The sequence below is a fragment of the Larus michahellis genome, chromosome 4 (assembly GCF_964199755.1).
Source record: "Larus michahellis chromosome 4, bLarMic1.1, whole genome shotgun sequence".
NCBI lineage: Eukaryota > Metazoa > Chordata > Aves > Charadriiformes > Laridae > Larus > Larus michahellis.
The window spans coordinates 52,644,483-52,667,765 of NC_133899.1; the positions used below are offsets into that span (position 1 = coordinate 52,644,483).

General features: G+C 42.6%; 1 protein-coding gene across 3 annotated transcripts in view; it reads left to right on the plus strand.

The window, feature by feature from the left end:
• Nucleotides 1–717: 717 nt before the first annotated feature.
• The window catches only part of MAP3K9 (mitogen-activated protein kinase kinase kinase 9), a 64,254-nt gene continuing 41,688 nt past the window's right edge, over nt 718–23,283 (plus strand). For 2 of the 3 annotated variants that reach the window (XR_012586717.1, XM_074584812.1), the window contains exons 1-2: nt 718–1,274; nt 6,849–7,262. Coding sequence is in view for 2 of the 3 variants with exons in the window: in XM_074584812.1 (XP_074440913.1) it covers nt 974–1,274; nt 6,849–7,262 (715 nt within the window). In the remaining variant the exon portion in view is untranslated. The remainder of the gene's footprint in view (nt 1,275–6,848; nt 7,263–23,283) is intronic. The other variant, XM_074584814.1, reaches the window with a different exon arrangement.

Here is a 23,283-nt window from a genome sequence, read left to right on the forward strand (position 1 = left end):
GGCTACTGCACCGGCGCTGTGCCTGTGCCCCAGGGAGCGGGAGGGACGGCGGGGCGGGGGCCCGCTCCGGTGGCCCAGGAAGGGCGGAAGGCACGCCAGGACAGGCAGCTCCGGCTTCACACCGCCATCGCCCTAAACCCCAGCCGCTGGCCCCCGCAAGAGGCCCGGCCTGGCTCGGCACACCTCGGGAGGCGCGAACGGGACCTCGGCGGGGCGCAGGGCGGCGGAGCAGCCCTCGATGCCAAGGGACGGCGGTGTTAAGAAGTGTTTCCGCCGGGACAGCGGAGATACTCGGCGCTGTGGAGGGAGTAGGGGCGGGGGGGGTGGCGGCGGCAGGCCAGGCCCGGCCCGCCCTCAGGTGCGCCACCTCAGCGCAACGGGCCAGCGCCACCCCGCCGCCCCACCCTCTCCCGTGTCATGCCCCTTCCCCCAGCCAATGACAAGCGGGGGAGAGGCGGAGCTTGGTGACAAGCGCCGCGAGGCCCAATGGGAAGCCAAGGCTGACGAGGCGGGGGCCAATTGGGGGGCACACCGGTGTGTGCGCGACTCCGGGGCCGGGGCGGGGGCGTGGCCAAGGGGTGAGGGCCCTCAATCAGGTGAGGGCGGCGCTGACGGGCGGTAGCGGCGGCCAATGGCGACGAAGGGGCGGAGCCTCCCCTTCCCCTCCCGCCGCCGAAGCTGCCAGAGAGTCAGGTGGCCTCCGGGATGCGCGGCAGCGGCAGGCGGAGGCGGGCGCCGAGGAGGTGGGGGGAGATGCGGCGGCAGCAGCTCGGCGGCACCCGCTGCCTGCCCGCGCCTTTTCCCGCGCTGGGCTGAGGCGGCTCGGCTCCGGCCCCCCCCCCACTCCGGGCGGCGGCGGCACCTGCTGCCGGCAGGCGCCGGGCCGCATGAACAATAGGCGGCGGTACCGGCCCCGCCGCCCCCCGCAGCGCCCGGCTGCCGCGGGCGCCTCCCCCTATGGAGCAGCCTCGCCATGGAGCCCCTCACAGAGCTCAGCCAGGAGGGCGCAGGCGGCGGGGAGCCGCCGGGCGGCGGGCCGCTCTGGACCGCCGTCTTCGAGTACGAGGCGTGCGGCGAGGACGAGCTGAGCCTGCGGCCGGGCGACGTGGTGCAGGTGCTGTCCCGGGACTCGCACGTGTCCGGCGACGAGGGCTGGTGGACGGGCAAGATCGACCAGCGCGTCGGCATCTTCCCCAGCAACTACGTGAGCAGCGGCGTGCAGGGGGGGGGCCCGGAGCTGCGGGCCCGCTACCCGCCGCCCCCCGCCATACAGCGTAAGGCCACGGGGCAGGGGGCTCGGCGCGGCCCATCGCCATCACCCAGCGGGAGGGAGCCGGGGGGAGAAGCTCGGTCCGGCCCTCGCGTGGGCCTGGGGGTGCTGGGACGGCCATGGGCGGGGGGGTGACCGGACCGGCGGGTGGGGTGGGGGGAGCCCTAGCCCGGCCCTACCCAGGTCCCTGAGATGAGGCCTGGTCCGGTGCAGTCCGGCCCAGCTCTATCCGTTGTCCCTGAGGGGAGCCGGGACCGCCGCGGCTGGGGAGCGGCGGTGGGAGGCGGCGGGGCCCGGCCGGCGGCGGTCAGGGGCGAGTGGGCCCGCGGTGGCCCTTGGCTGCGGCGGCCCGGCCTCTCACGCCCTGGGGCTGTCCCAGGCCGGCGGCCCTGCTCGGCTGGGCCAGGGCCGCCCCGGCCCCGTTGGCCGGCCCGTTCTCTCTCCCACCCGCAGCCGCATTCCTGCTGCTCCGGTGCCCTTCTGTCTTGCAGGCTGTCGCTCCTCGCCAGGCAGGCCGAACCCGGCTCAGCGTGTTCGCGTTTCACTGGCGCCGGGAGCAGTTTCCCGTTGTTAAGTGCAGTGTTTCCAGGAGCTGATAAATTTTCACCAAACGGCCGAAGCTTGGTGGCTTGTCAGTGGTGGGGTCACGGAGGCTTCGATGACTCTCCCTTTAAGAATATCCCTAAGGAGAGGTTGCTGGATAGGCAGCAGTTGCTTTCTGCGGTGTTTATTCACTGCTAATACTTGTTCACTATCTTCCTTTCTCCTAACCAAAAGCTTATTATTTCTGACTTGAAAATTCCTAAGTTTACTTGTGTTACCATGTTCTTCCATAGGCTTTGCCTTCTTAAAAATTCTGTTCTAAAATACCTGTGAAGGAGTTTTATACAAGTTTGGATATCTGGGCCTACCTGAGGGTTTTTTGACTAAGTTGTGATGCTGAAGGCACGAAGGGATTGGTCTGTTTCTGTGAATGTCAGTGCAGTTTTGAAGCCTTTGTTGGAGCCAGAGAATAGAGCCATTTCACCTCTACGTCTTTTTTTTTAGTCACTATGTACAATTGTGGAAAGAGAAACTGTGGAATGACTGTTTCTAGATCCTGTTATCTATCACTATTGACAATTCAGGCATGAATAAAGCTTTTTTTGGAGGGGCAGAGAAAAATCTTCAGACTAGTAGACCTTTCTGGAAAGTAAAAGGAGCGAAAAGATGCTTTGTCCTATCTAGGACGTACCTCCAAGGAATACAACTAATAGCTTTTTTTCTTATTCCATGTTCTGCCTGAAAGCATTTAGGTAAAACCTCTGTAATTCATAGTATTGCCCTTGGGATTGTGAAGGGACTAGGTTGGGCAGTGGTGGTGCTTTCTTTCCTGCTGGAACAGTATAGATAACTCCCTGCCCAATGCAGAAAATACTGTGAATGCTTACTAGGTTTTGCCTTTGAGATAGTTAAGAGAACCATTTCTACAGAACTTCTTGAAGCCTCAGCTCCCCACCTTTTTTGACTGTTCAAGTGCAGCCTTTGTAACTATGGATTCTCCTCTCTCATTGCACTTTCTATGGTTTGATAGTTCAGGAACAGTTGTGGAGTTGCACCTTCCCCCTCTATCCTTGTCTTACCCTTGTAGTGCCACAATGGGACTATACTACTTCTGTTCTTTCAAGTCATTAACAGTGTGTTCATGACAGTAGAATTTATTGCCCTCTGATACGTTTTTAATATGCTAAAGGAGTATATTTCTCTTTGTAAAGGAATAATGCAGTTTGGACAGGGGGTAAAGTTGGTTGCTGTTGAATTGGATTTTAAAGTTTAATGTTAGAATGATACCCACTTTTAGAGCTGGTGATGTTAGTTTAATAGCTGTTTGCAATAATAGTCTACTGTTAACTTATTGGACTGTGAAGTATTACACTTTTGCAGGAGTAATGCAAGGTGTCATTCCAGATGTGCACTTTGGCACAGGAGCTATTTTTAGTTTTTTTCCTAAACTTTGTCTTCATGTCTGATGAAGGTTTTGGAGTGTAAGTCCTAGAGATTCTGCTTCCACTGAGTGCTGTAGTAGTATAGCTAGTAATTGCATGCTCTCTTTCTGCCATCCACAAAGTGTGCTTGAATCTTAACTCAGTGGGGGTACCATGAATGATAAAAGTAGCCTATTGAGGCTGTCAGCAGTGGGTCAGCTTGAAGGACCCTCATCTGCGCTATGGGCTCTTACACACTATGGGCTGGATTAAATAGCTTAATTGTATGGTATAATAAATGCTGATTAAACAGCAACTACTTTGCAGTTGTCAACATGGCCACTGGTCCATGGTATACAGGCTCTATAATTCCTCTGGTCCCCAGAGGAATGACAGCACTTAAGTTTTTAAATTCTAAGGCGAAAAATGCATGTTAAACCTTTCCGTTGCCCTTGCAGTCCAGTACAGCATGTCTGCTAAATTAAACTGGAGTCTAGAAAAGGGAGTTAGTATGTTTGTAAAGGTGAAGAAAAGCAAATATTTTGTGCACTTATGTAGCTGTATAACTAAGTCTGTGAAAATGAATAAACTAATTCAACACAAACACCTTAAAAAAAAAAAAACCACACAAAAAAAAAACACAAACAAAACCAAAACCCTTTTCTAAAGATGAGTTGTTTTGGTTTTTTTTTTCTGATTAAGCTACCCACGAGGGTCAGCTGGCCAGTCTGCCTTAAAGAAACATACACTTTTAAAGTAAAGCTAAGGTGACACCTGCAAATAAAAGAAAACTTTCTTTGCGAAAGAACTTGCAGTGTGACATCTTAACGTTCACCTGGAAGCATAAATCTCACAGTTTTACGTCCCAAACTCTTAATTTGTGCATCCGGCAGAGGCATGTTTTGTTGTTTTTTCTGAAGTAAAATGTGTGAGAGCACACAGAAAGAGTTTTGCTTTCTGCGCCCTTGGTTTTCCTTTGCCCATCTCCTTCATCTGCCTGCCACCTTCCTGTCGCATGTCTCTCCTGCACCAGCAACTCCTGGGCGAAGCTGGGGCGGGCTGCCCGGTGGCTGCCCGGTGGCTGCCCGGTGGCTGCCCGGTGGCTGCCCGGTGGCTGCCCGGTGGCTGCCCGGTGGCTGCCCGGTGGCTGCCCGGTGGCTGCCCGGTGGCTGCCCGGTGGCTGCCCGGGTCCGTCCCGCTGCCGTCCCGCTGCCGCCGCCGGCGGAGCTGTCCCTTCAGCACCGCGCCGCGGCGGGCCGGACCGGCGGGGCGTGCTCGTTCTAATGCCTTCTGCATCCTTGAAATGCCCGAGGAAGGAAGACGCCTGCCCGTGAATGCCACCAGAAATGGTGCGTGTCGTGAGTTTCCGGGACGGTCTGTCGATCTTGCTTTGTGGCTTTTGTGTTGGTTCGTTTTAATTGACCTTGTCCCGAGGAGCAGGTTAAGTGAGCGTTCTACCAGTGCTGAAATTCTACTGACTGAAAGTGGTAGGACGCAGCATCTGATTTCTTTCTCTCTTTTATCATTGAGAAATACCAGAGAAGCTCCTCTTGTGTATTCTCAGTGTCAGGGTAGTCTCATATCTGAAGTTATTGTCGTTACAGCCTTGCTCTAAAATTTCAGCGTTCCTGGTCAGATTCTACTCCATCATTTTTTTTTTTTCTTCTAATCTGTAGTTCATGAGCATTTGAACACTGAGGCTGCTACTGTAGGAGTGAAACCTTCTCTGTTGTGTAGGTCCTGTGTTACCCGAAAGATGTACTCACAATAACAGACAAATTCTTTTTGTGTTCTGGACTGGAAAGGGCCTTTCCTCCTTTTGGAAGACTTTCCTGGTCAGTTTTCTATCTTGCTTCCCATTAATCTTTTGTCTACGTAACACTAGGAAAAAGAGCATAGGTGTCCTTATTACACTAACGAAGGTTTTAAAGGTATTGGCTGTACTGCATGGGACAGTGGTTGATGTGATCCCTATATGTAGTCAACTCCTAGCACATAGGTTTGACTGACTCACAAAAGTAAGCCAGACTTTTAAAAATCACATTCAGGGAAGACAGAGCTCAGCCAAAAAAAAAAAAAAAAATTCTGCAGCTGTGGACAGCGGAGCTCATAATAAGTCCATACGGTTTTGTGACAACTTCTTGTACTATAGGCTTATACTTATAAAAGATACTTGATTGGAATAAGTAAAATACTTTACTTAAGTGGTATCTAACCTGCTCCCTTGCCTTGTATGACTATGTAATTTCTTTTAAAAACAGTGGAGAGCTTTATGTATACAATCAATAACTACAAAACCCAGTAATATGATATGGTACTCTGGATTAATACCTACCTCAAGCAAGTCCATTACAGACTTAATTTCCTTTCTACTAGACAAAGCAGGGGAACCATGTCAAATTTGGGATTTCAAATGCAGGAAAGTATTAAAGTCTTGGTGAATTTCTCCTTAAATTCTTGCATTGTGATATTTTTCATTTAAAACTTTTAAAAATTTCTTTGACTGCAATTGGTAACCACCAAAACATCAGACAGGATAGCATCAGTGGTATCCCACCAGTGACCTACCACTACTGTAAATTTAGCCACTTTAGCATGTTTTCATTGGTCAGTATGTTGGTTTTCCATTCTACATGAGTCAGTATTGGATGGGTTCTTTTGGCCATCTGTGAGCATAAGCTATGTTTAGTGTATAGTTGTACAGGATACATTGTCTGGCCGCTTTTGCTCCAGATGCAATTTATATGCTGAATTAAGGCATCTGTAGATTTTTACTATATAATGCCAAGTACCCACCAGTTCCTGGGGCAGCCTGTAGAGTATAGTTGTGAGTGCACGGGAATGGAAAATGATGATTCTGTTAATTCATATAGTTTCTGCAATAAAAGTGCGTTATGTCTTAGTAAAAAAAAAGTAAATGTTTTTCTTATTGCTAGCTCTGTATATTCAGTATGTGGTCTGATCCATCTGTTTGTCACACTATTATCAGTAGTGTCAGAATTGGTTAATAGATCTCTTGTGGGGAACGAATCTGCAAAGCTTGTAGAGATGTGGAAGAATAAGTGTGATTTGGGAAGGACTAAAAGATTGTTAGTAGCGGTTGAATAAAAGTCATTCAAATAAGGGACAAATGCAGGAGTAGACGTATTTTCTGTTGAATTTTAGCTATGTCACATTAAGCACTGTATAGCAAAGTCAGTGAAGAGTAGCCTCTGGGTGCATTTTCTTTTTTGGAATCTTGTACTGTCATTGAAGACAGGAAATGAGGGTTTGTCCTTAAGGGTGTGTCAGTGTTATAAGGGTTTAAGTTTGTTAAGAGACGGCTGTTTTATTAAGTGTGTCATTCACCACTGTTAGGTCAAATGCATCGCTGTTCACAGTGAGTACTTCATACAGGTCTTATGATACTGCAAGATCTGTTTTACCACACTATTTGGGAATGAAGGGTTGTCAGAAGGGGCTACCGCTTTAATTTGTATTGCTTAGGAATGAAAATTGGTCCTTTCTCCAAGGGTAAGGGTGAGGTTGGCCACCACGGACCTTTGGCTAATGTAAATGGCTGTGTAGTTGCTAAATGTTTACATCTTTTTTTTTTTTTCCCCCTCTTTCCCTAGTTCTGGAGATCGACTTTTCAGAGCTTGTTCTGGAGGAAATCATTGGCATAGGGGGCTTCGGAAAAGTATATCGAGCTGTGTGGATAGGAGATGAGGTTGCTGTCAAGGCAGCTCGCTATGACCCTGATGAGGACATCAGCCAGACCATTGAGAATGTCCGTCAAGAGGCCAAGCTCTTTGCAATGTTAAAGCATCCCAACATCATTGCCCTCAGGGGTGTGTGTTTGAAGGAACCTAATCTTTGCTTGATCATGGAGTTTGCCCGTGGAGGATCGCTAAATAGAGTTTTGTCTGGTAAAAGGATACCTCCTGACATATTAGTGAACTGGGCAGTACAGATCGCAAGGGGAATGAACTACCTGCACGAGGAAGCGATTGTTCCCATAATTCACCGTGACCTGAAGTCCAGCAACAGTAAGTGCTACACAGAGAACAGCTGAGGTGTTGGGATATGGTTTTGGAAAGAAATCATACAAAGAAAAGAGGAGAGAAATGTTAACTTAGGAATCCTTTCTCTTGTGAACCACTGTATCCTCTAATTCAATCCCAGAGGGGTTTATTTTTCTACACTATGGTGTTACAGACCACAGGAAATACGTAAATGCTTTCACTTTGTAGAAGCAACTTAAATGATTGGATGCAAAAGCAACTGTAAATGGAGCAGGCTTCTCTAGTAGCTCATGCATATACAGTGTCTCAGTTTTATTAGCATTTCAGCAGCATCCTGCATGTTGGAAAGTCTTGTTGAACTTAAAATGTGTAATCTCTGTCCACTTGTTGTCAGGATAAATGCTCCTTTGGAAAGATGAAAGCTTGGGAGCATTTATTTTACTTGCTAAATTTTGCTGTGTAGATGAGATGCAAGCCTGTTTTCCTTATGGGAGATTTAAGCCATCCCTGCTGATTGGATCTTCTCTCTATCCCTCATAGAGCTGGTGTTGACAGAAACATTACTCAGGTAAATTAAATATCCCAGTGGGTGCCCATGTACACCCAGGACTTCTGCTGATGTTTCTGGTGCTTTACATGGGATGCAGCTGACCCATTAGAGCATGGGGACTGAAGTTTTCGTAGTTGTGATGCTGGAAATCATGGTGAATAGCTACTCTGTAATACTAATAGCATTATTGTCTGCCTCCTGGATATTGTTTTTGTAGCGTGTCTGTTTTCCCAAACTTGAAATTGCCTTTAAGTCAAACGCATGCATAGAACATTATTTATGAGTATGGTAGCAAACTGCTGCAATAGTTTACAGATCATCATCTCCTTTCCTGATGCCTGCATGCAGCTGTTTAGCCTTTCTCTCTGCTTGTCTATGTCTAGATGGCAAGAGCAAACACGTATGTGCATGTTGGCTGCGGTGGTTTAGATAGGTGTGTTACTATGAACTCATTTTCAGTTATGGCTTGAGTTAAAAAGCGCTATGAACTCAGTGGCTGGGATGCAGGCATGTGTCCTCTTTTGCTTTGAGGGCAGTAACATCTAGCAAAGAGGTCTGACAGATGGGAATTTTAATATCTTAAATAGCTTCACTAGAGCTAGCATTAACTATTACAATGCTGTAAATTTCCAGGCCTTGCAGAATCTTCCTGTGTTTTTTTGGCCTCAAATCTTGTGGCTGTGAATTTACATATTTTGTTGGGGGGCGGAAGGGGGGGAAGTATTATTAACTCTTGTTTGTGAGTTTGAAAATAGGAAGTATGAGTGCTTTCAAATTAGTTTCTATAATATTATTCTTGTACTATTCAAGTTTCCCTTTTTGTTAGAGTAAGGCAATCTTAATGCCTACAAAGATTTCTTAATATCTAAACCCTTCCCTTACAGATGGCAGTATACCTGGGCATATTGATAAGTGCTGTAAAATGAAGGATTGGCTTGATTAATGGATGACTGGCTGCATCTGTGAATAAGACATAGTTGCCTTTAAATATTGTGCCTTTCCTCCTTACCTAAAAAACCATTTACTTTCTTATTTTGCTAACAGGCCATTAAGACTTTATTGCCTAATGCTATTTGAACATTTTTGACGTTTAGAATGAAAGTTATTTTTAAGATAAAAAGCTGCTAGCTCGTGGTATTTCACTGTTTTATTCAGACTACAGCCTGCTAGTTGTTAAAGTGAAGCTTGTCAACCAGAGAACCAGACCAACTGGAGGGACACCCGTGCATGGTGTCACAAACCAATCACAGATACGGATGCTGGAAAACATCTGTACTGTCAGCAGCAAGAGTAAATGACTCTTGTCACAGTGAATCAGCAGTACTTAATTGTGCTGCACTGTAAACTGTCAGTGAGAAGCTGAGGGTTTTGCTAACTATATTACTAGAACTTTCCTTATTTGTGCGGAAGCAATAGTAAAGGAAGAGGAAGGATGAGTGCTAATGCCTGTGGAAGGATTCAAAGACGCCCTGTGTTTGGAGGGGAGAGGTACAGAATTTGCGTGGTGATTTTGACCAAAGATACTGTCAGATTTAGTACAGAAATGATGGCTATAGGAAAATTCTAGCCCAGCTAAGTCTGCAGAAAGCAGTATTACATTCGTGAAACTAAATAAATGTAGGAGCTGGTACTGGAGGGAATGACTTCAGATATTTTAAGGAAAACTCATTGTTTTGTAACTCTGTTTTGAAATAAGATGAATTGGCAGCCTCAGGTATGGGCTTGACATATTACAACAGCTGTTTGCTTTAGTTTGGCAATACAGAGTTCTTCAGTCTGTGCTGTGTGGTGGTAGAGAAATTTTTTTAAAAGTATATAGTATGTTAAACATTGGAAAATACATGTTCTTTTCTGGGTGTATCTATAAAGCAAGTATAAATATTAGATTATGGCAAGGGAGGGGGGACTGTTGGTCTTTCTTGTTCGTGGTTGTGTGTGTCCCGTCCCCCCCACCCCCCCCAAAAAAAAGTGCATATACATGCAGGCAGGCTTAACTCATGGCTATCTGCAGGACAAACAGCTTTGGACTGCCAAAGTCATGTCTTTCCTGAATACTCTGTCGCTGCATTGCTGAAACAGCTTTTCCATTATATGTAATAAGCATCTTGGAAATGTCTCTGCTCAGTTTTCTATAGAAAGCTTTTTACGAGTTTTGTAACTATTAGTGGACTAAGTATGTTATTGCATCCTGAATTTATGTATGGCTTGCGTTTTCTGTGTTCTTCTGATGTACTTGGTTTTCTCAATTACTGTGGGTAACTGAGAACAGACTATTTTGTTAGCTTTGTGCCTGTAGAATTACAAGCTTGTACCATTTTCTTTGCACAAGTTACCACCCACCAACTGATAGGCAGTAATGTGTCTCTGGAGAAGGAATAGCTTCTGCTTGCAAGAACTTGGAAAAGACTCTTGCAGATGCATTTCTTTCATGTACTAAACATCTACAAGTACCGTAGAGCTGTCATGGGAGCATCAGCTGTATTGATCTACTGATTGGTACTGCCTACGCTTAGTAATAGACAGTGATTCTCATACATCTCATCTTGCCTTCGAGCACCAGCTGGGACCTGCACTATCCATCTGAAGCTGCAGGATGAGTTAGTTGGGGAATTAGGGAACAAGATGGGGGAAGTGGGAAAGAACACAGTTGCCTTATTTAAAACCAAATTTTCTACTAAAATAGAAGAAAATCAGAGAATGCCTTGCTTTCAGATGTCTGCCTATATTTAGGCATAAAGACATTACTTCATGATGAACCTTCTTAGAAGGTCACGTTACATTTTGAACAGTAAAATAAGTGGGCCCCTTAATACAAGTCTGAGAAATTATCCCATTATAGATGTATAATGATTTTTAAAAAATCCTGTTTTAATCTAAACTACTGCAGCTTTGTGGACTCAAGTAGTAGGTACCAAACCAATGCTCAATGTAGTTCTTAACATTTTTGATGGCATAGTAAAACACATTAGGTTTTGATTACTTCAGGAGGTAACTTCATCTTATATAGGGACTGAACTTCAGGGGGTTATTTGAAGATTCCAGGAGGTGTCTGTTTCCTGAGATTCTCCTTGTCAAAAAGCACTCTCCAAACTAATTGTCTGTTTTCCTTCTTTTATCCAAAAAGATAGACATTTTTCTGTTCCATCATTTTTCTTCTTTTTTTTCTCCTTTTCATTCTCGTAACTTTACATTTAATGCTAAAACAGTTAGAGTGTAGGAAAAGTGTCCTCTATGTTTTAAGTACCGTGTGTGTTTGAGGCAGATTTGTATTGTAAATCTTGGAGGTTCTGAGGGCTGCTGGTTTCATTGCTATCAGGAAGTGAGTACATAAAGATCTTTACAGAACAAATTGCACACCTGTGATTTATTTTTAGAGACCCTGAAATTCATTTTCTGAGTGTTAGTTCAGTTGGCAGTGAGTCTGGTAGGCGAGTATTCCAGTGGCATTAACAACTCTTGTGTTAGTTGTATAGCTACACAAGAGAAAGAAGATAACTGAGGAAAGCTATTTGTTCTTCTATGTGAGGAGATAGGTATTTATATTTTTTTGGCATTTGATTCAAGAGATTTAATTTATTCCATATGAAAATTAATCTTATTAATGTGACTGAATCCTCTTTGGCTTCTTTTTCTTCTCTTCATCTGGTGATATTACTAACTTTTCCCTCTTCAGCTGCATATTGGTGCTCCACTGAGCATATGTTACAGAATTGGTAGTAGGCCTCTCCCAATGCGAAGGCTCCTAAATAATCAAAATGCTGAGCTATAGAAAAAAAGCAACTATGGATGCTTACTGAAGTCAACTGTGTTTAGGACAGGTCTTTGAGTTTTCCTTTCTCTTATCTGTGATCTGAGTCTCGTTTCCGGCCACAGAAAGATGCTTGGGATCGAAAAGAGCAGTCCTGTTGGTTTTAGCAAAGTATTGTAAATAATGAAGCTGGTCCTGTTTGTTTCTATTTGTCTGTCAAGTTAGATATGCCAGCACTACTGTAGGAATAATGCCAGTTAACTAATGCTGCAGAGAACTAGCAAAAGCATATTTGCTCTTTTTTTTTTTTGGACTGGCTCAGCAAAATACGTTTGTTATTTGCACTACATTGAAAGATTTTGCTGAGGGTGTTCGTGCCAGTTAGCAAAGTGCTTTATAAAAAGTCACCGTGTTTGTGTTCCACAAAGTGGCACAGAAGATCAGCAGCAAAGTCACCTTGTCCAAGGTCAAAAAAAGAGGTAAGGACAGAGCTCAAAATAAACCCCAGTAATTCTGATTCAGTTGTCAGTACTCCTTCCTTTCTAGTTCTTTGAAGGTGTTCAGCTGTCTTACTTTTTGGACCACCAAGGTAAGCTTGTGGTATCCCGAGATTCAAAAGCTTTAGCTTTCTAAAGAATTCCAAATTCTGCTATAGCTTTGCTTATTTATTTTATGCGGTTAAGACTCTTTCTTTCGTGAAGATGCTAATAGAGCTGACTTTCACATGGTCTCTGGACAGTTGTTGTAGGACTTATGATATTCTTTGCTTTTTTTTTTTTTTAAAGTATAGGCAGAACTTAGAAGCAGGGTTCCTTGTGACTAGTTCAAATCCAACCCAAGAACAACAGGACTTGAATGTTACATATCTTGATAACATGTGATTAGTTATCTCGTTCCTTGTTGCAGTATTCACATCCCAATCTGTTCATAATTGACACTCTTCTGTTGGCCTCTTCAGAGAAGGAAAAGTACTTAATGTAAACCTCTTCCTCCATGTTGTAGAGGAGAGCTCTTCCAGGGTCTGCTTAAAGTGGGTTGGAAGTCTGTCAGTTTGGAAGTCTGCACTGTTATTGCTGCTTCAGGTAATTCAGGGTAATTTGCTGACTAACTCTCCAATGTTGTACCTTCTATCAGAATGGATTTCCTTTGTCTGTGCAATTAAATGAGTGTGAGTAATGCTTCATGTTAAGTATAGTGAAACTATTTCAATGGCATCTGATTGCTTTACATTGGGTGAATAATTGATCTGGCCTTCGTTGGCCCTTTAAGAAGAAAGTGATACAAATATGAGATTTGGGGTGGGGGTGCGTGTAAACAGACGGACACAACAGCTGTGAGATTAGTCTTATGCAGATGTTCTCCACTTCAGTTCAAGGAGTGAAAATCAGTAAACCCCTATTTTTATTTTTTTAGATGTAGAAGTGTGTACAGTAGAAATCAAGCCTTTCAAACAGCCTGAATATATTCCTAAGGGTGATTAAAGATGACTTTTCAGGTTCTGCCCTTAAGGAATTAACTGATTCTATGTGATATTGCTAACGGCGCATAACTCCTCGTTCTGGTTACTGTGCTTATACGCTGTCTCCCTAGAGTATCAGCCTTTGTGCTGATATCCTGGTCACTTGTATTGTGGCTTAAAAAAATTCCAAATAGCTGTAACTTTTTGCATGTGGCAATTTGACGATGAAATTCTTGACAGTAATACTACAACTGTTTGTTGAACAGAATGAAAAAGAAAATTAAATTCATGTGTTATTAGTTTAGAAGATAAAAATTAGCATCGCTTTCAGGTATAATTTACAAGTTGCTGAGGCACCAGGGATTTACAGAAGTACGGTGACAGTTTACTTTGTGTTGTGGTTGTTTTTTTTTTTTTCTTTAGCTTATCTAAATTAGTACGACTACTTTCCTCTCTGAGAAGTTTGACAGATGCTTTCATGTTGCAGTCTTATTTTTCACTACATTTTAGTAGACTTCTGAGAGATTCAAAATGAAAATACATCTCCTGTAAATGGTTTGTTTTAGTTCAATGTGAATTGATGTCTTCCCTGTTAATTGCAAGTCAAAAATAGAAAGACTTTATGAAATAAATCTGATGTCCATAAGAACACTTTGCTATTCTCCTGTCCACACCAAGTAGCAAAAGGGCAATTTCACAAATGGATTCCCTTATCCTTGTAGACAAGAATAGGAAGAGTTCCTCTCATTTTTAAGAAGTGGATTTGTGTCTATTACTTTTAAAAACCCAGCTAATATCCTTTTCATGTCTTTGTACCACTACATATATTTTTCTGCAGGGTTCTTTCTGCTCCTAAGAAAAAAAAAAAATAACCAAGTGCTTATGACACTAAGCACTTTGTCCAAGTTGTGCATATGGAATTGTAGAACAGATACAAGCAGACCTGAGCACCATCATGCAAGAGGTGTACCTGGGCATCTGTGTGCCACTTCCATGAATTCACTGTCTGGTCATCTGTGACAGAGTTGGGATAAATCTGTGTTTTTCCTGAAATTTGTAAGTAGCAAGTCAAGAGTGAGAACAGCCTTGTTGTGGCATTTCCAGGAAGCTAGAATAACTTTGAGCTCCACATTGTTGGGGTTATTTTTTTTGGTGTTGCTCCCACATCAATAACCTTAATTTGAATTTTGAGAGATTTCTGTCAGCATCTTCACTCTTGCTTTTTTCATCAAACACTTCCTTTCAGAATTTAAATGTATCTGAAACAAACAAACTCACTCTTGAAGCATCAGAAGTTAAGCAGTCTTGCTCTTTGAAGTGATGATTCATCACCCAAGATGATTCCTTAATTTTAAGTAATATCCCATTTCGAAGATGGTGCATATTCCCTTATAACAAGACAAGGAAAGCCTTAAGCTGTTGGAAAGAATACAGGATATAGCATGTGACTAGCTGCTTTTTGGTACATATTTACTTTCTGATTCTAGGATAGTTTCAGTTAGATTGGTATGACTTTGATTTCCAAAAGGTTGCCAAAGTTGACTGGCATATCTGATAATTGCTTCTTAATTGTCTGACTGCTAATGGAAAGGTAAATTCAGCCTTCCTCAGACCTGAACTTTTTCTAGATATGAAAAAGAAATGTGAAAAAAAAATGAACCTCATGCACTAAGAAGAGAAACTACCACAATGTATAAGGATTTATAACTGTGCTGTTTGGTTTCATCAGTGTTTCTTAAAATCAGGGAGAAGAGGGCCTACTTGCGTGATAGTAAATCTTTGGGTACCAGCCTGTAGAACAGTCATTATGGTGGTGATGACAGGATGGTGCTGTGTCATTCAGGGTTTTCTTCAGAGGGAAGCAGCCAGGGGATAGACAGCCCTCCCATGAGCTCTTAGTGTTACTACCACACACAGCCCTTCCACTCCGCTTTCTAAAAGCATTGTTATATTACTCAAGCATTTATTATAATTCCATTTTTTGTTAAAAACAAAGCTACCCTCCCAATCCACCAAACTTTATCTAATGCACACATAGATTCCAAATTATTGCTGTAATCCTGTATGTGCTTTGAATGCTGTGCTGCTTAAGTCCTGGATGACTTTCAGAGCTACAAGCCAAGCTCCTAGTTACCACTACAGTATCTTCCTCTGATGCTTCATCAAACAGGCTTCTGGAATTTGCTTTGGCAAATCCTAAGTTTTGCTGCTTGTATTACAACTGGAAACCTTCATTTAAAATGTGAGCATGCCTTCAACCTTGCTGATTTATAGACCTGTTGTTCAGAGGTGTAGCAAATAATAGTGTGCCAACAGCTCCATTTACTAATAACAGGTAAATAGTTCTGCCACTAATATTTTGCTTATTGCAACAATTGATGTGCTTAAAGTGGGGGTTCCTTGGGGGTTCTTGGGGTATTAAGAAGTGCTAGTATGGATAATTGCTGTAAAGATAGTATGTGTGAGGGCAGTGGGGTGTATGTGGATCAGGCCATGTGGTCCACCTGCCACAAACATATTACACATTTTCCTGTTGTTTCTCTTCTTTGAGTATGGGCCTAGGAAAAGATATTAGAGAGAATGGTCTTTAGTTGCTTTTGACTTGTCATTGTTCAAGGATTCTGAAAATAACAACCACATAACTTTGATTAATAGCACTTGATATGCCTAATTCTGCTTGTTGAAGTGTTGTCAATCTTGCCCTTGGATTTATTGATTTGGTTTTTCTTGTCTGATATGATCAGTCACATAGTCTGTGGCTTTGATGTGACTATGGTCATCTGGTAACTGGGGGATACTCCTAATGCTTCATCAGGGTACTGTGTAGTCTCTCTGATCACAGAGTAAGATGGGTCAGAAAACTAACAGAAATTTAACACATCAAAAAGTGAACAGCTTTGTGATAGCTTCACTGCACGAGCTGTTAGCTTGGATGGACTTTCATGTGCAACAGTGCAGGACTACCCTCTCTCAGCAGCTGGCAACTTGTTCTGCTCAGCTTGGGGTAAAACTCTGCAGTATTCAATAAAGTCTAAATTTCACTGTTGTCAGCTGCAACTTGGGTGTTGATTGTGCATCTCAGAGCCTTTTAACATTTGTTCTGATGAATGGAATTGCACTTCTCTTCCTTTTCTTAAGGTATTTCTAATTAAATCTCATTTTAAAAAAAAACAAAACAAACAAAAAAAAAACCAAAACCAGAAACCACCAAAAACCCCAGCTTCTAGTGTGAAGTTTCTATGTTTTCCTTACCTTCTAGATTATGGAGTACCAGCCTGTTCCAGAAACGAATAGTACTTCGTGTTATTGACTGTTTCATAGAGATGTCTTAATTGAAGCCGGAGCAAAACAATTCTGCGCTACTTTTTTCATCATGAATTTCATGTTTCTATTTGCCTGGAAATGGCTCCCACCAGCAGCATTATTAAATCCCTTTTCAGATAGTCTCTTGAGTGACGATAAATGAATGCCATTCATGTGATTCTACTCTTCCCTTCCCTTTTTTTGTTGTTGCCTAATACAGTTCTTGATTTGGTGCAAGCTTTCAAACGGATATGATTTGGTGAAGCATTGTGTTGGACACAGATGTAATTAGTTTTTTCCTTGGAGCATTTAACTGATTATGAAGAGTACAATAATCCATGCCTGAGCTAGAAGGTTGTTCCAATGTAATCAGTATGGGAGGATTTAGTCTGAAATGAGAGCTGCCTAGCTCCATTTATTTATTTATTAGGAAACTCATCAGAATGTTCTCCAGGAGTGTTCAAAGTGTTTTGTACCGGATCACTAAAGCAACAAGACTTTTTTTCAGCTCGGTTAGGTGAAAGGATCGATTCTAAATATATTGCGGCTCTGGAGGCCTTTCCTGTCCCCTCCCCCATTATGCATTAGCTCTTTAGAGTTACTGTACTGCACGGCTTAAAATCCAAGAACTGCTGTGCTGTCACATCCATCACCTCCTCTAGCTTGATCGAAGAGGACAGTCGGCCAGCTTTATGGATTTGCTGAACCCTCACGTGTACCCAATAATTAAAAAGCTTTTGCTTCCAAGGCATATATATTTTTTTGAACGTGTTGTTGCTGGATGGTTAATAACAAGAGATAAAATATTTGCTCATTACTGAAAACAATATTTGTATTCCTTGTGGGTTTTTTTTTTGTTCTAAGGTGTGAAATTTTGAGTGAGTCTTAAATTCTGTGCTCTACAGGATCCTAGGCAACATTTAGCCTTCTGCACAACAAATATTAGAATAAAGATGCAGTCCTACTGAAATGAACAGCAGAATACTCAACAGAAGGTAGGTAAAGGCTGCATGTGGAAAGCCCGGTCTCGGTCCATGTGCAGATCTGTTAATCACTTTAAGTACTTTGAATGCAGGATCAAGAGCAGATTGCTCATTATCTGGATACTTGTGAAGCAAAGCTGTGCAGGCTGACTATGGAAGGTAGAGCTAAAATTGCAAATTAGATTTTTGGCAAACTGCTACAATATGAGGTCTCATTTTGGAGTGACTTTTTGAAATCCTTTCCCAAAAGCTTAGTTCTGTCCTCGAGACAGTGTGTCTGTGTACTGCCAATAGGAACTAATGATTAAAAAAAAGGAACACCTGGCAAGCTCAGTCCCTTGTCCCCTTTGCAATAATGTTGCTTTTTTGACTTTAGGCAAACTGCAGACTTACTAGCTAGCTTCTGACTCTGAGACCATGACTCATGCAGCAGCATGAAGCAATATATTAAGACTATCTTTATATCTAACAACCAGTATTTCCCACCACCACCATCTGAGCTGAAATGTATCTTGGGAAGTTTTGCTTATTCATGGGGGGGGGGAAAATGGGATTGGAACAATCATAGTAAGTTCAGTGAAGCCACCTCCTATGTAAGAACATTTTTGTTTGATCTATGGAGACTTTTCTCCTTCAAATAAGGACAGCTTAAAAACTATAGGACTATCGTTAATATTTGTTATTACTACAGTACCTTATAAATAAGAACCCTGAAGATGTCAGTATGCATAGTGTTTCTTCAGAGTACAGTGGGAGTTTTTATTCATGTTTCAGATAAAAGCAAGTATAAAAAGTAGTAATTGGCCCATGAAAGAGGCAAAAGATGCTTATCTCATTTTTCTGAATTAGTCTCCATTTAAAAAAAAAAATGAATCCACATTTGCATGAATTTCACAGCCTCCTAGTAGTTGAAAGTGTTTGGGCTGGAAATAGATCTAGAAGGCAGTCAAAGGGAACTGGACAAAGTGAAGATTATACCTAGATTGTGGGGAGCTAAGTACAAAAGAATACTGTGAACTGAAATCGGCTGGCCCAATTGTGAAATTCCAGGGTGTGTGTGGCAGGGAAGAAATTCAAATTTAAGTGTAGTACTAATATTTCAGTGTTCATGGACCTGCTGGCTAGGAGTACAAGTTCTCAGAAAGTGCCTTCAGAGCTGTACTAGCTCGGATAAGTTTATTCTGTGGTCTGAAAAACAAACCCTTAGAAAACATATGGGGTTGAGTGAGGAGATTCTTTGATCAAGACAAGTTGAACAGATTGGCTTGATTTTGGACACATTCTGCCATGGGTGGGTGGGAGAGTCTGGATCCTGTGATATTAATCAGACTTTTTTCCGCTCTGGCACACCTTCAGTTTCAGGAAGCCTTTAGCTGACTTCTGAAACTTGTGTGAAGCAATTTTTTTTATAAATTTGGAATTGTTCAGAAATATTCTCTGTTTCCTTCAACTCTTCCACTCGAGACTTCTGCTGTATGGCTGGCAGGGAGAAGTTTAATGGTAACACCTCCTCATACAGGTCTGGATTGCTCTTAAATCCTACTGTGGAAAAGACTTGCAGCTTTTAGAACTGCAACCCTGCTCATGTTTTGCATTTAGGGGTCTAATAGTGAAAAAATACTGGTTTTCATAAAGGTTTTACTCTGTTCTTTTCTTTGTAAAGCTCTTAACACCTGGGATTTGATGGACTTGGTATCTGCTACATCTCCTTAAAGTACTTGAATTATCTAAATGGAGGAAGTGGATGGGCTGATGCTTATCCACTATCTGACAAAACTTTTGCCACTTTGCTTTTTGGTAAGCGGAGTCACAGTAAGTTGTTCTGTTTGCAGGATGGAAGAAGAAATAAAATGTGTCCAATATTCCCACTCACAATGAGTACTCAACAGTAGCAGTGGTCTTTCACATTCCAGGTATGACAGGGTAAGCATTAGTTCCCCTCTTTGTACCTGCCTGTTGACCTTACTGCTGTTGAAAACAGTGATTGTACAGTAACAGATGAGCAAAAGCCTATGGGTAAACAAATCTGGTACTTTGCAGTTGTAGCCATAGGTGGTTGAGTTGGTCTGGAGTGATCTGCCAAAAACACTCAACTGTAGCAAAAATGCATGTTATTATTCTGGGAAAGAAAAGTTAAGTTAGGTGTTACTACATGTGAGTTTGAGTTCCTTTGCCATTTTTCAGCCTCCGACATCTTAAGTAGTGGTCTTCACAATTCTCTTCCATCTAACAAAATAAAAATAGATATGGTGAAGCACTGGGACCAAAGGAGTAATCTAGTTGAGAGTCCAGGTAAGAATATGGAAGACTGGTGGAGAAACTTGACGTTAAGTCTGCACAGGTAGTTAAATGGCTACTAATGATTTAAATACTAGAATTAAATGTTTCTACACCAAGTAAAATAACAAAGATGACGTATTTATCCTATTTATAGTCCTTCCTCTTCTCATTCTCACCCACCCATTGCTGCTGCCACCATCTAGCTTTTGGACTGTGTGGAATCATAGAATTGTTAGGGTTTGGAAGGAACCTTAAAGATCATCTAGTTCCAACCCCCCTGCCATGGGCAGGGACACCTCCCACTAGACCAGGCTGCTCAAAGCCCCATCCAGCCTGGCCTTGAACACTTCCAGGGATGGGGCATCCACAGCTTCTCTGTGCAACCTGTTCAGTGCCTCACCACCGCCACAGTGAAGAACTTCTTCCTAATATCTAATCTAGATCTCCCCTCTTTCAGTTTAAAACCGTTACCCCTTGTCCTATTACTACATTCCCTGAGAAAGAGTCCCTCCCCATCCTTCCTGTAGGCCCCCTTCAGGTACTGGAAGGCTGCTATAAGGTCTCCCTGGAGCCTTCTTTTCTCCAGGCTGAACAACCCCAACTCTCTCAGCCTGTCCTCATAGGAGAGGTGTTCCTCTGCTGGACCCATTCCAACAGGTCCATGTCCCTCTTGTGCTGAGGACTTCAGAGCTGGATGCAGTACTCCAGGTGGGGTCTTACTAGAGCAGAGTAGAGGGGTAGGATCACCTCCCTCAACCTGCTGGCCATACTTTTGATGCAGCCCCGGATGCGGTTGGCTTTTTGGGCTGCAAGTTTGCATTGCTGGCCCAGCTGATGTGGCTCTAAGGAGACAGAGTACAGCACAAAATAATGAGAAGGGGCTCTTGTGAATGGGTGTGAGTGGGATGTCCTTGCAGGCTAAAACCTTTTGCTGGAGTTTTTCCTCATGTGGCTGCTTTCCTCATTCCTGGAGTCTTGGATGGCAAAGCATTCGACCCACAGTAGTGTGCTAATGTTGGTGAAGACTGAAATAGAACTGAAGTGTGCTGAGACTTACAAGTATTCAGATATTTTCACCACCTTTGGGTTTTTCAGGCCTTCTCAACTCTACATCATCAAGTTGCTGTGTCTGTTTAGTAGTTTGTTATCAGGGCCTCACCTGGGACCACCACCACCTGTGTCTCTAGGTCTAGGGGTTCCCTTTAAGCTCAGGCTAACTTGAAGTACCTTCACAATCAGATTTTCTTACGTTTCTGACAAACAAGCTTCTGATACTTTCTTAAGATTGTTCTCCTAACTCTCCAAAGTGTTTCAAAGCACGACTATCCACCCTAGCACACTAGAAACACTGTTAACAGTAGGTGACTCTGAAGAATTGATAAAGGTTCAAAATATAACAATAGAACACATGAGTTAACGTTGCTTTATCACTAGGTAGTAGCCCTCTTGTTTCACGGTCTGCCTAGAACTTAAGTATTTAACTAAAAGAATGGCAGGTATTTTGACACTAAAATACTGACTGTATTCTCTCAGTTGGTGAAAAATTATATGGAAGTTAAATGTAAAGCCAGCAGTCATCGATCAAGTCAGAGATATATCCTGGTGTACCACAGGCAACAAAATCCATCTTTTTCCCCTATAGTAGGGATCCTTGTCTTCTAGCCTGCTCCCTCTCCATATTTCTTCCTGTATACTTTCAGTTCTCATTGCACTCAGTGCCTCTTATTTCTTTTTTATTCTTCCTTTACTTAATGATTGTAATCATTTCCATCAGGCTTAGTGTTCATTAGCTAATAGATTTCTTTTACTGCGTGCCAGACTTACTGAGTAGCATCATGCGCAGGTAAATGACTTGGCATGAACTGTAAGCTGGACCATACAAGAGACTGTCTTGTATGTTTTTTTTTTTTTAGATTTCTTTTGTGTTTCTTAATATACAAACTCATACTCTGGACTGGGAAAGGGAGCACGAAGTTGCTGATACAGTTGCTGTAATGAAATATAGGGGTGATGGGCAGTTTGGTGGTTAACTGTTGTGGTGGTATTGCAAGGTAATCTTGCTTTCCTTGGTGTTCTGTTGTTATCAATTTTTGCCTCTTAAAGTCAGGAAGTTCTTTATTTTCTTGGTGTGCTGTCTGCTAAATAATTTGGGAATACAACAGCAGAGTGGTTGAAGAAGCTGAAGCCAGTACAGCCAGAAAATTTTGGTATGCCTGGCTGTTCATACTATTTTGTGCATCAGACAGCAGCCCCTTTCCTGCTATAAAAAAATACAAAAATGGGCTATTTTTGCTGTGGGTGATCATGCTGTAGTAGTCCCTTCTTGAATGTTGTTCTGCCTCTGAAGTGATGAGTCAGCTTTTAGCACAAACAAAGGAGTATTCTGTTCAGCACTACACTATGCAGATAAACCTAATCCTTTCTCTAGGCTGAGAAACAAGGAAAAGGCAATTATATGACCATATTTTGCTGCTTTGTCAATTAATTTGACAGTGAGATGAAATGAGGAGCCGCTTCCTACCAGTTCTTTGATGTTAGTAGCAGCTGAATCAGCATGGGTTAAAGCGTTTACATTTCCCTACTTGCTCTTTCCCACTACTTTGGCCCACTGGAGATTAAGAATGCTGTCCTAACTGTCCAAAAATGTAGCTGAAAACTAAAACAACCCCACCAAAAGAAACAATCAAAAAATCTGATGGTGTTACTGGCTTCTAGGGGAAGTTTGTGAGAGGAAGTTATAATGTATTTTCTGTCTCTGGTGGTGTAATACAAGCCAAAAGGAGGATTAAACCAGCGGCTGTTAATTTTGTTGCCAAAACAAATTTCTTGATTTCCTTTGTGAAAACTTGCATTCTGTGAGAGTAATCTACCTCTTTTAAACTATCTTTTAATGCATACTGGTTATAGTATGGTACTGGATGAAAAACAGGAGGTGTATTACTGAGGTTTTATAAAGTGACCAACTTAAAACTTAAATGTGATAAAGTTTTACTTTAGTGATTGGATTGAAAGATTCAGTGCATATGGTTTATCTGTGTAGGGTAGTGGAGTGTGTTTGGAAGAAGAGTAGGTGGGTTTGAGAAGAAAATTAGATGAAAGGGATCCACACCAATTAGTGCTTCTAGCATAATTGGAAAGAGGAAAAATCATGTAATAGAAATAAGTTGAGTTAAACAGAATGAAAAATATATCAACAATGCAGTTATTTGCATTGGAACACTATAATAAAGGTGAGGATATTCCCAAAACAACGTTTGTTCAGCAGTTTTAAACTTCTACTGCAATGGCTAAGAAGCAGGAGTGATACTGGCACATTAGATGTGGGTTACACAGCTCTCCTAGGGTGTATTAAAATGTAGATACAAGTAGATCAAAGGATGTGCAGCTTTGTACCCCTATCTTGTCATGGTGTATTTGTAGGTCTGGTCTCATGTTTTTCTGGTAGATGCATGAGTAATGAAAATACAGCTGTTTAATATCTGGAAATGAGGCCTTCCTTGCAGTAGGGCTTTGGGTGTTAGTCAAAGATATTCACCATTGACTTTTCAATTGATTCAGTGATCATTAAGGTGAGTGGTGCAAGACATAATAAAGTATGACCTCCAGCTGCCTTGGTGGGCCAAGGGACAGTTTTATTTAAGACTGATTTAACAGTAGTACCAGTTTGACTTACATTAGTTGTCCCACTAATAGAACAATATATTTCTGAAAACTTAATTTAA